The sequence below is a fragment of the Nestor notabilis genome, unplaced genomic scaffold, assembly GCF_000696875.1.
Source record: "Nestor notabilis isolate BGI_N333 unplaced genomic scaffold, ASM69687v1 scaffold31945, whole genome shotgun sequence".
Taxonomy (NCBI): domain Eukaryota; kingdom Metazoa; phylum Chordata; class Aves; order Psittaciformes; family Psittacidae; genus Nestor; species Nestor notabilis.
The window spans coordinates 64,362-77,871 of record NW_009930340.1 but is presented as its reverse complement, the minus strand read 5'-3'; the positions used below and the strand labels follow the sequence as shown (position 1 = coordinate 77,871).

At 37.0% G+C, this 13,510-nt stretch overlaps 1 protein-coding gene across 1 annotated transcript in view; it reads right to left on the bottom strand.

The window, feature by feature from the left end:
* Positions 1-739: 739 nt before the first annotated feature.
* The window catches only part of LOC104406389 (dachshund homolog 2-like), a gene marked incomplete at its 3' end in the record, with an annotated part of 49,046 nt that continues 36,275 nt past the window's right edge, over positions 740-13,510 (bottom strand). The window contains exons 5-6 of the mRNA XM_010015350.1: positions 2,732-2,867; positions 740-933 (exon numbers count right to left, since the gene is read on the bottom strand). Coding sequence (XP_010013652.1) covers positions 740-933; positions 2,732-2,867 — 330 coding nt within the window. The remainder of the gene's footprint in view (positions 934-2,731; positions 2,868-13,510) is intronic.

Below are 13,510 nucleotides of genomic sequence, written 5' to 3'. Positions count from 1 at the left end.
TATATTTTCTCATCTTTTAGTTACTTCTCTTTCCCTTCCCGTCTTTTTCACTCTGAAACATTACTATGTCCCTCAGTTTTTTCAGTATTGACTTACCACTGACTTTCTTTTATTTCTTTATATCTTAACTTTTTTTCTTTGCAGGGGCACCCGTGTCATATGGTGCTGTCTATATCTAATGCCAGAACAAACCTCTTGCCTATTAATATACAATTTTTTTTGTTGTTGTTGTATTTTCAAGGAAACAAAATGTTGCTTCTTCCTTGTTGTGCAGCCACAGACACCACATGCTCTCCATCAGTAAAGCACTTCCTCAGGGCTTACATGCATAGACCAGCAGTATCCACTTTTTCCAGTACACAACAACCACTACAGGGAGAACGAAGCAGAGGAGCCACTGCCCTGCCTATAGGCCTGTTACTAGAGACCAGATGTCACTTCTTCCCTTGGTGCCCCTCATTTGTGAAGTAATGCAGTATTATTAGACACAAAAAATAGCTTGTTTCCCTCACCTAGGTACCAGCATTAGAGTAGTCTGCACACACATTCCCTGAAGGCAAAGAAACAATACCATGTGACCAATCAAATATTTGCTAGGAACTTCATACATAATTGAACCAAAAGACCAGCAAAATATTAGTCCCATAAACAGAGAAGCAAGGATCTGGTTGCTTACACTTCTAAGGAGAATACCATGGAAATTCACTGGATACATTATTCAGTGCAATTAGGCACTTACCACTCTTAAATTTATAAAATAATGCCATTGCATATGCAGAATCCTAGAAAAAGGAATAAACACATAATAAGTGTAATTAAATGCCTGGGATGGAAAACAGTCTGTAATTTTACCTTTCTCCTTTTGTATTTTTTTTAGGCTGGTCCCAGTTTCTTGATCAATGAGTTCTCCTTCCCTGTTGTTGGTCAGCATAGCTAAAAAAGTCAGAGTGCACAACTTTATAACACCATCAGTAAAAAAAGTCAGAACAGAAAATATATTTAATTATATTTTCTCAGCATTTTGGTATTTTATGATTTGTTTATACTCTGTAAGTTCTAAGGCAATTGACCAATTTTGTTGTCCATAACCAACATTTTGCTGTCCCAGTTCAGCACTTAGAGCCAAGTAAAATACGCAGCAAAAGCAAATCTGCTCAACTTGATTAAACAAAGATACCAAGATAAAATCCAAATTACTACTGAGATGAATGTGATTTCTTATGAAATGCTCAGATTAACTAATTAGAGAAGTACTTCACAGAAAGCATTTTTGGGAAAATTACATTTAAGGATTTCAGTATTTGTAATTATCTATAAAGCAGCAAGTTTAAAAAATCCAGTTTGACAGATAGTAACCCAAATTGACAGATGACAGCAAAACCCCAATACACTGTAGTGCTGAAAGAAATTTTTTACTTAACACCTGCAAGATCAGGAAGAGGTGTTCAGTTTGTTATTTCAGGATGCCTATTTTCTTTGTTCTTATTTAACACATTTATTACAGACGTTATTCCAGTGAGGACACTTGTTAAAAGCTTCACTGCCATACTTTAGGGAAAGCTATTTCTTTTTGTTCTAAATTACAAAAGTGAAAACATACATTTTTGTAGATAAAAAGCATATACACATATCTTGACAAATTTAAGCATCAGAGTTCAACACAGAGAAATGTTCAGTTCAATATAAATAAAACCTAGTTTTCTTTAGAAAAGTTTCAGCACCACTTCTGGAGCTCTGAGTCTTGTAGAGCATGCAACTGCTGTGTTAACAGTAGCTTTCAAAAGCTAGAGTGAGGACTAAAGTCCCTTTTTCACCATTGTTACAGGAAGTTACATTTCTTATCCTGTAGATTTCTAGCCCTATTTTACCTATGAAAAACTGAGGAGAATCTCCTTTCTAATCTCTGCCCTGTGTATGCATATGTTTAGGCAAAATAGTTTAGGTTCTACTGATTAGTCTGTGCAGAGCCAACTGTGCTATGTAGTGTAATGGTGCTGCTGCATGGACCAGAGTAAAAACTGTAAAACCCCAGCAAGCAGCTGAGTAGTTATTTGATGGGAGTGAGGCCTATGCTGATGTACATGGACTGCACTGGTTTTATAGTTCAAATCTAGCTTCAGCAATGCCTGCATGAGCTCCAGCCATTGTGAAGACAACAGTGTTGACATACACTGACACGAAGAGATGTTAATTGACTTGCCCTAAATCCCTCTTGGAAGCACCAGGAATAGGATTTGAACTTCCTCTAGACTGAATTAGCATTTTAAACACAAGATCGATAATGCATAGGCTATAAAAGCTGTGGTGTTGACACCAAAAAAAATCAGAAAGTCCTCCACCTCATGGTGGTGATGGAATGTGTGGGCATAAGGAGGTTTTTGGAATGGAAAAGCCATCATATAATCTGTGAAGAAAAAGATATCTGCTGTTTTTCAATTCCAGGTGCCTTCATAGGCACCTTCATACTCCATCATGCAAGAGAAGTTGGTTTTACCAGAGAAGGGATGGTATCATCTGTGCATATATAAATACTGGCATACAGTGGATCTGAGGGGCTGGGCTCGGCATAGTGATGAATCTAATAAACTGTAGTGATGAACTTTCTGGGGAGTTCTAGCAAATGAGTGCTTTCCTGAGTGTCCCACCAAACAAATATTTGCCTCAAGAAACAAACTTCTAAAATTCTTGAGGTCAGTAACTGCAAAGAGGTGTGAGGCAGCAGAGCACTAACCAATTCTGTCTGGTGTGTTGTCCAACTGGGACGGTGAGCTGGACACGCTGCTGCTCTGATGGGAGGAAGCGTGGCTCCCAGGCCGCTGACTGTCTTCTAGAGATGGAGCTGGAGAAGGGCTGTCTTGGATCCTTTCCTTGGAACAGAAATAAAACAAGGTCTGTGCAATTTGATTCATGAACTTCACTGAAGTTCACTGAAAAAAATGAAGTTGGCTTAAAACACCAATAATAAATGATCTTTCTGAGATAAACAGTGAACTTTTCGAGAAAAAGTGAAATGTCTTTTGAGCAGTGTAGTCATCTACAGTTAAAAAGACTATAGCCTTCTGCATGCAATGTATCTGGGCACAGCTTTTCATCCTTTGCGTCATGACATAGCATTTGCCACCTTTTATTCCTCGGTAATTTTTTATCTTCTAACTTTTTCACACATAAAGAATTATAGAATTGTTAAGGTTGGAAGGGACCTATAGAATTTTCAAATAATAATTCAGATTTGGACTAACCTGTCACTAAATGCAGTGAAATTTGTAAACTCACTAGAATCTGCACCTGAATAAATTACATCAGTATCTTCTCAGGGTAGCGCCCAGACACATTTTAAAAGCTGTGGCACTGCTAAGAACTTCACTTCTGCAAGAAAAGCATCACTGACTAGCAAAGATCAGAATGTGCTTGCAAATTCTTATTTACTTGAGAAACTTTGATGTTAACCTCTAATTTAAATATGCACAGTATTTCAGGTAAGGAGGAAAGGGATAAGAAATTATAAAAAGTTAGCAAAACTAAATGCTGCAGTTCTGTGTATCTATACTTGCAGACTGCCTGAAGATGCCATGGAGTTTTCATTAGTAAATATCTTTAGGAAAAGGTTAGACAAGCATGGCATAAGTAATAATTCATCATCCTGTCTTGAGGAAGGCAAGAGATTATATGACCACTGGAGATCCCTTCCAACCCAGTGCTTCCACATGTACAATTTTCTGAATCGATTAAAAATTCCAGTACCCTTTATTCCTGTTCCCAGAACCAATAAAAAATTACAAATCTTCTAAAAGGACAGATCATGGCCTGACACACTTCACGTATTTTTATCTTAAAAACCCTTCTGTGTTTTACTCCTCTGTTACACATCCCTGAAGGTGTAGTTCCAAAGGAGAGATGCTAATGAGGGGATGCTTGATTTTACAGAAATCCAGAAATTGCATCTTTGGAGTTGCCTTCATCCCTGGCAATCAGCTGTTCCCCATGGAAACTCAGAACTGAAATAGTACTTCCTTTTTTTTTAAAGGGAGATTCTCTTACCCCCACCTCATTAAGAATCACAATTACAGTATAATCTGGGGAAGTTGTCTCAAAGGAACTTTGCAATTTTTCTGCCTTCCTAACCTATTCTCAAAGATTTTTCATTAGGAATATACAATCTGGCTACTTGAAGGCAATTTACTGTGTGCTTTGAAAATGAACTCACTGGCATCCGAAATTTTAACACAGTTTTTGCTAGACAGTATCCTAATCACAAACACAGCCTTAGGAAGAGAATGGTAGATTCCACTAGTTTTTCCACTATAAATAGCTAGCAGAATAGCTTCTGTCATAACCTGTTGAGGCAATTCATTAATAACACTGGCAGTAGGATTGACATTCTAAGAATATTGAGTTACCCATTAAAACCACCTCTCTAAACCACACTCATCTTCATGTTTACAGATATATTTGAGAATGACGCAAAGGGAATATGAGATTGGATCCTCCTAATAACAAGGGGTGGCACTTGACTATTCCAATCACAACAGCTGAAAACGTAGCATTGAATGTGTTTTTAATAGGATAGTTATTGTACATTAAATAACAACTGAGCCTCAAAATGATGTAACAGATGTGTATCTATTACATAACTGTTAATCCTCTATGGATCTGTTTTCACTAATTATCTGTTATTTAGTGAACACCCACTAACTAATAAATCTTGAAGGGATATTTTCAATTGCAATATTTTTGGATGCTAGTTGAAAATGTTTATTAAGGTTTAACAGATATGAATCTATTATGTTGAGTTACAAGTTCCTGAAATTTTGAAAACTGAATGGTTTTAAACAGTTTCCAAATTCTGTGGGAAAAAAGTTAAAGTCACTGATCTTAAAGTCTCCTGCATTTTCCTCTTCTCAGCCTCCAAAAGAATGGTTTTAGAGGTTGCTGAGATAAAGCAGAAGAGTAAAACAAGAGTCAGGACTTTGTAGATGGGCTGCTTACTAAGTTGCTTTTACAAGTCACATTCTTGCCCCAGAAAGTATTCTAAATAAATGATGAATCACATACATGCAATCCTGAGTTTATAAATACTAGGTGTCTTTTACCTTTGTGTAAATAATAACTTCCAAACAGGTTACTGCTAACAGGAGACAACTCTGACTGTTATTTTATTTGCTTGGATTTCAGTTTTAACTGTCCTCTTTGGCACTATTTCCTCTTTTTTTACCACAAAGAGTACTCAATTTACAATTAAGATACCATTTTGAAATTATTAATTTAACAGAAGAGTACATAGTTTAAGTAAATTTCATTGTCTACTGCAACCATGAAAATGAATAGCCAAGAAGAGGACATGCCAACTGTTCTGCAAAAAAAAAAAGCTATGAACAAATATGACTATGAATTAACACTTAGATATCGCACAAACAGCCATATATGTCATCTTAAATGGGAGTTATTTGAGTAATTCAAAAGCTGATGATTTGGAAAAGCAAAGTATTCGAGCTCCTTCTGGTAACTGCATTTCCCATTGTCTCTTGCTATAAAATAATCTCTGCTTCAAGTCATTTGCCTTCAAACTCAGGGTCTTGGTTTGAAATGTTCAGACAGAAATAAAAGTGTCAAATAATAATGTCATTCTTAATCACATAGTGAATCATTTTCTAAGTGAATTAGTTGATTATGTCATCTAATGTCTTATGAGTTATAAAAATTTACTGTACAGGGAAGATACAGTTTTCCCTATAAGCAACAAAGGAGCTGAAATTTTCTCTATATCACATGTACTGCAACTGAGGATAGAGTATCACCATGTAAGACTGCATATGGATAGAGAAATTGCCTATTTCTAAACGGCTGTGTGGAAACGTGATGCTGAATTTCCCCCACTATAATGAATAACACTATGAATAGACCCTTTTTTTGCAAGTAAACAGATCCATTTTTCAGTCCTGTAATCAGTATGCATCTATTTAGCTACTTAACAGCAATGTGCTCTGGTTCATTAGGTAGCTACTGTTGTGTCTCAGCCTAGTTAAAATTTCACAGCAAGTTAATCTATTTTATTACAAATGAGAACACAAGTGATAATGTCCTCACCATTTTCCAAACACAGGGTTAACAGTATTTGTAACAAATCAATGAGGGCATTTAAATAGAAAAATTGCAAATCTAAAACCTTAACAATTTTTTTTACACATTGATGACTTCATTTTATTTGTCATCTATGTATTTTACAGCCTTGTTACTTTTCATATATTTTATTTTTTTCCTCTTGAAAATAGCTCCGTTCCCACCGGCAGAGTGCTGTGTAGCCTGGTTCTACAGCAGATCTACTCACAGGAACAGAAAAGCATTTCTAAATAAAGTCCTATTTTCTCCATTTGTATTTCTTCCTATTCATAAATTTGCAAGATTCATATTCCAGGTTATAATGTAATGAATTAAACATAAAAAATTTGCAGATAGTGAGAATTTTATGAAAAATGAAAACATTTCTCAAGACCTCACCTATTTATCTCACTACAGAACTTACTTTACCTTTTCTCTTTCTGTTACAGAGCTGTAACATAAATTCTCAAAGACGACTTTTGCAGTATTTAATCCTTTTGAAGGGTAATATATTTGTCTCACTAAAGATCAGTGTCTTGCTTTGGCTCAGAAACTAGCTACAGAGCTTGACATTGTTAATTTTAGTTGTGATTTAGGTTAACGGCACTGAAGTCATCAACTCGTCCAATTTCTAGATACATCCTTGATTTCACCTCAATATCCCTCTTCTATCCCCTGTGAGGTCGTATTCCACACAAATAACATGAAACACCATGCACCGGTTGCATCCAGAGTAGGGTTTTTTTTGAAATATATATGAACAGCTTACCTATTTTTGACACAATCATCTTGACCTTAATTCCTTACTTCTGATTTTTTTATAGTATTGATCTTCATTTTGTGTCAAGAGTTTAGAGAAATGATGCTGCTGGATTTTTCTTTATTTTTCTTTATTCTTAGTTCTAATGTAGCTGTAATTACTCTTCCAAATGTTAATCTATTAATAAGTTCCTAGAGGATTTAATGGCATTTCACTGCTGACAAGCACGTTTTGGAAGTTTGTCTGAGTCCTGGATATTTTATTCAGACATTTATCTTGATATTTCATATTTAATTGAGGTGCTGCTTCTGTACTCTACAAGGACTCTGCAGTGGCAAGAGAGCTGGAATTCACCAGACCTTGCTAATGAGACAGAGAGGAAAGAAAAACGGGGATTCTACTGCCTCTAGGTCTAGATTAAGGTTTTCACCTACTGTAAGAAAGATTTAGAGCTGATGACCATGTTGGAAAAAGAGAGAGTTTGTAGGCTCTGGCAGAATAAATTTTCCTACATTAATGTGCATCCTAGTTCCTAACTGGAATGTTTCTCATGCCACACCTCAATCTCCCAGTCCTTGTCAAAACACCATTCAGATTCACAAAATGGACTACACAGTTAAAAAACAAATCTAGAAACCAGAGCTTCATGTCTCTGGAGGGGTCTGTGAAGCCAGAAGCAGCCAACCAGCAGAATGGCTGCAGACCTCCTCACCTCCTATCCCAAACCAACACAATTCTGTGCCTGTGATACTGCTGCTCCTATCTTCCTGGCTGAATTCCATCCTCAATAAAGAGAAGAATAAGAGAAGTTAACACAATTTCAGTTAGCACAGAACTGAATTGCTAATATTCTTAATTTTTATTTTTTTAGTTAATACTAAGGCATGTATTTCTTTCCAGTCGAACTTAATTCAGCTAAAGTCAAACTAATAGTATTTGGATCCTAATAAAAAGTACATTTTTAACATTGTTCTGAAGTTTAGTCCTTAACTAATGCATTACTGAGAAAATCAGTACGTAATTGGCATTTAGGCTTTTCAAAGAAAAAGAATGATCCTGAAATGGTTAGCAGGAGCTGTGCTAAATCTGAAATGATGCCAGACAGTGGCCTACAAGAAATACCACAGTTAGAGTTACTATTTCTGGGCAAGTGGTTAGGTTTGTATTTTGAATCATCTCAGTCTGGAAATGGGCACATGCAAAGACTATGGGTGGCTTGGTCTTCTGAGCTACTTATAGAATCTCCAACTGCTGTAAGAACAGAGATGAACAAGGTAAACAGCTGGTCTAAAAACTAAGATAGGATCGGCATGTCTGAAAGCCAGCTGGCTTCCATTCATCTTTTGTAGTGCATTGGGAAGTCATTCACTTAAAAATATCTACTTTGCCATTTAAAATATCCTTTTTTTTCCCTGTGTACATGCAGTCGTTACAGTTGTAGTCAACTGGCAATTATTTTCCCACCAAATTTGAAAAATTATAAAAACTCTTCTGTGTTTACTGATTTTTAATACCAGATGTTCACTTGCTGATTCCATTACCTTGTGACTACTTCCTATCAATTCATTAATTGCCAGCTGCTCAGCCAAACAGAAACCTGCAGCTAATCCGACGGTATTGGTGAAGAGCCAAAGAGCTTCCTTCACCATTTCTTAAATCAGCAGTCACTGTGAAAACTATGTCAGCCTTCACTCGTATATTAAGATTTTACATTTACATTATAATTTGAATTTGAAAGCATTATATTGACTAAAATTGGAAAGGCTCTGGCAATGGAAACTTTCTACTCATACCCCTCCTATGAATTGTTCCACCCAGTACTGTTACTGAGTGAAGGAAAGGCACTCCCAGGACTAATGACGATAATGCTGTATTTAATCTATGCTATAGCTATATTAGTTATTAAGTACAAATGCAAATGACTAAGGTAGTACTAAAAAGACCTGAGCCAGAACTAAAAGCTAGTTTGTGCCTGACCTCGCAATATTCCCTTGCAAGCTTTGCAAAAAAAGAGATGCTTCTTACTGTATTTTTTTCCACTTCCAAGTTTAAAATAAGTATTCATTGCTTATTCTTTAACCTAGCAACTAGGTATGTCAGTGTTAACAAGCGAGGCATTCTTGGCATTGCAGGGAGAATGATACGACTCCCATCAAAGGAGAGATCAGAAGTGTATTAAATGCAATTTGTAGGGACCTGAACATTGCCCAACATAGTAGTTTCTGTTTCAGTGAATAAAAAGATAAAAACCTGCACATTAACTTCTCCTTCACTACAGATACAGCCACAGAATTAGCCTTATAAGAAGCAAACTTAGAAACACAGAATCACAGAATCATTTGGGTTGGAAAAGACCTTTAAGATTATCAAGTCCAACCATAAACCCAACAGTGCCAAATATGCTTGCTACTTTAAAATAAAAGAACTATACCAACTGCTCATGCATAAAATAAGCACAGCATCTTACTAGAAGACTGCTGGACCATGTCCGTGGCCTGGAATAAATTCAGCAAAGGATGCTATGTGCTACATGTGTTTTCTGCCCACACTGACATAACACTGTCTTTCAAACAGCTGACATTTATAGATACTACTCATCTTCTCATACAAACAGAGGCAATAAAGCACAGGGCAAAATTCAGCCTCTTAAGCAGGAGCTACCCCAGTGACTACACGACTAGAGCTGCATTACAGCTCCAGCCAGGGGAGGAGCAGAAATTCTTGCCAGTCCTTCCTACTCACCTGCAAGGTAACACCAACCCAAATTACTGTTTCACATGTCGCTTCCCCAGCATATTCTAGTACCCGTTTCAGCAATAACCTGCCAGCAATGAACACATGCTATGAAACAGGACAGAATAAATCTAATAATGAGAAAAAGAACTTAAATTTTACAGAAGTTTTATTTTATAAATGTTGTAATAGTCTGAATGTAATTCAGAACGAATTGAATGCACAGAGAGATATGAAATTAACTATGTTATACACTCTGTAACGAGAAATATTTTTATACCGAGAAGAATTGTTTCAGAGTATTCTGAGATGGCCACATTTTTCTGGCTGTCAAGTAAATATTATGAATGTGAGTTGTACAGCACACAGAAAATAGCACCTCTCAGCAATAATTACACAGCCCATCTGTATTCTCTTCAGGGAATTTAAAATCATGTCATATACATCCTTTACAAATGCTTTAACAATCCCACAAAATCAGGAGAAGAGAACAGAACACAAAGAAAAGGAGACTCCAAAATCTCTACTGCATGTCTAGATCACACTGTACAAATAACGCTTTGTTCTGTTTATCAGCAGACAAAAATACTCAGCCGGAAATTGTGTAGGGTTGCTGTGAAGTACAAGATTCCAGTTTCCCCCTCAAAACAAAACATTGTGTTTCACCTAAAATGTCCTTTTTTTCCTTTTTTTGGAGGGAGAGAGGTGGGGTTTTTACATTTTAACTTTTTTCCTCTTGGTTTTCCAGCTGTATTCAACAAATGTGCCATTTATCCCTAATTGTGACCTGGACAAGAGCAGAAAGAACAACAGAAAAGTAGGAATACAGCAAGCATGAGGGAATGATGACAGAAGAAAAATGGACAGCATGAAACCAATTTGCAGAAAACTCCTACTCAGGAGAAGCACACCTCTTAGTGGCTCAGAAAAGGCTGATGGGGAGCCAGAAGGAAAGGGAGAGGGAATGAAAAGGAGGAGAGATGGAGAAGGAAGGGTGAGCCAGGAGCAAGAGGAGCAAGGAAAGTGCAAAATATGTGGGGTGAATAGAACAAGAAGCAAGGAAAAACTGGGATAAAAGGGAAAAAGAGCCTCTCAGAACTCTGGGATAAAAGTTTGCCTCATTACCTCAGTACTCTTTTGATATCTAACACAAAAGGGAGCAGCTTAAGACTCCTGGTTTGGATTTGGTTCCCACAGTTTCACAGTATCTCCCACCAACCTATTTCAAAGCACATCTGGGAAAGTGGCCTTTCGGTACTTACACAAAGTTTCACATAGTCATAGCTCCAGAAACGCCAGCTCTCCTTATACTTTCCTCCCCAAACCTCCCCTGTCTTCTCTCCCTGCCTTTTGGCTGAAATTATGAAGTGTAAGCTAATATGTTTTTTAATCATATAAGCCCCTTCTGGCTTAATCTGTATAAATCAAGACTTCGGAACTGATGACACTACCTTAACACTCCTGCTGCCTTTACTGTACATATCCTGAGGATCCGCTGCTCAAGGCCTCTATGGACAGAGAGTTGCTATATGGGCATGGTCTCATTCTGTCAATGAACAGAAAACCTACTCCCATTTTTGCTGAGACCTTTCTTATATTTGCCATCCATGTTATGTGCTGCGAGGTCTCAACTCCTTTGGACCCAATTTCATTTAAATGACCTGTTATGATTCAAGTGTGCTTTCAGCATTCTGTTACATTGGTGTTCTCAGCATACATGTTAACAGCTCCTTTATGATAAATTGTGTAATATGCTGTGAATGCATAATAACAGTCATATTTTTTGTTACATAATCAGTCATCTTCACTATAGGTCCACTCGAAAATAACAGTCTTAATGGTATGTAGTTATTGCTCTCTGGAGTTGAGTTGCTCCATAAGCTTCAGTGAAAAACCCTTTCTCTTTTCTGTAAAGGGCCCATCCAATCTTTCCTTCTGAAGACCTAAGAATATTGTCACCAAGTAGCTTCTTCTGAGTTATGGGAACAAAATTACTGGATGAGAGTAAACTACTATATTTATTCATTACTGTTTCTATCCTAAACCATGATTCAAATGTACTTCAACTAAGTTGCACCCCAGACTGGCCCTCAAGACCAGGCTGGCAAAGCATTTTACACCTAGGCCAATGACTGGATGGCAGAGTCCATCCAGCTGAAGAACAGTTCTGGAAAGAAAAGAACTAACAGGACAGTAGAGACAAGAGGGAGAAGAGAGACAGCAGTGAAGTCAGTGTTACTGTCAAATTTTGTGTTTGCCACATGAGACCCTCCACTATACAGATTCTTCAGAACCATTTGAGTCAAGTTTCAAACAGAATCTTTCAGATGCATAGTAAATCCCTGAAAAATGGGATTCATTACAGGGGCACTGTCAGAACTGTAGCTGTAGTAGTGCTAGTGGGTGCTGCTATAATCACATCAGATCATATTATAGATGGCTAAGAAGGTTTAGTGAGCCTGGCCATTGTGCCTGCCTAATTTATAGTGTTCCTGTCAGGAAGAAATCAAGTTTCATAGTTATGACATTTCTTTCTGGAGCACTAAATGTTAACTTTGCTGATCATGCATATCTTGGTAGAACAGCTTATTTCTAAATGGCAAATGTGATATAAAAAGCATAATGACTTCATTCAAAACCTGTATAAAGCAGCTGATTCTCACACCTATAGAAAACAGGCCAAGTGGTGGTTTAGTCATGAGAGTATGGAAACAGATATACACTCAAGATATTCAATTCATTTCTCCCATTTTAAGTAATGACATGAGTCTGGAATTGCAGTCTATCTAAAACTAGTCATTTTTGTACTTATTAAATGCATGTAAATAATGGTATCTAATAAGAGTAATACTGCTGACATAACAATAGTAGCAATGCTTTCCTTTTATATGTTTTGTACAAGGATTTTGTCTTAATTGGTCATCATTCAGAGCTAGATGATTGTATGTAAGGGTAGGAAAGGACAAAAGGAGCCTCACGCTCTCTGTAATACAAAATTCATCTACCATTTCAGCACTGAGAACAAACAAGAGGAAGATGCAGCATCACTTGACAGGTAAGGGTAACACAGCGATGGATGCATGTTTTCCCTCTGTCACATTAGCTACTGGTGTGTTTTCCTCTACATTATGTAGAGGAAATAATTCCCATTAGAGTGCTAGCGAGACCTACTGTTGCTGCGGAGATATTGTGTATCCTCTACTGCAGGTGCTGAGGACAAAACAGCTGTAAATGAGTAACTAGGATCAGCAAGGGCCTGCTAAACCTAACTGCTTGCCAAAACTGTAGTTTATATTAGAAAGAACTAGCACTGCTTACGAATACATATTTAATCTTAATTTTGACATACTGATAGCATTTCAAATATAATCGAAGCATATTCTACTGTTGTATTTAAGTTATGGTTTTCTCAAGAGGTCTCTGAACAGTTAAAGAAATGGTTACTGAGTGAAACGAATGCAACCTCAATTAATTTCTAACAATCCAGTGACTTGCATTAACTAATGGACAGTTGGACATCAGAGGTATCACGTTTCCTCTGCCCAGTCAATAACTGTGTGGACACGTTGATGATAAGGATTTTTTACAGATCTTAATCCTAAATAGTCCCTAACTGGAGACAGCTCCCCCAAATTTTACCAGCCTCCCAGAACCCACAAAACCAAAATGTTAACAAAATATAAGTATTAAGAACAACACTGGCCGTAACTTGGAGTCTCCGTAAATAAGAGAAACAACCTGAGACAATTTTGGAGATGCCAAAGAATAATATCAGAAGAAAAAGATCTCGAGAACCGCAGCAACAGAGACAAATAATATTTTATGCTACTGTAATGTGACAGAAAAGATTTGCTTTCTTCTTTGGAAGTATGTTGATATCAGTAAATACACATATGAAAGAGAAATACGGTTGTGTACTAC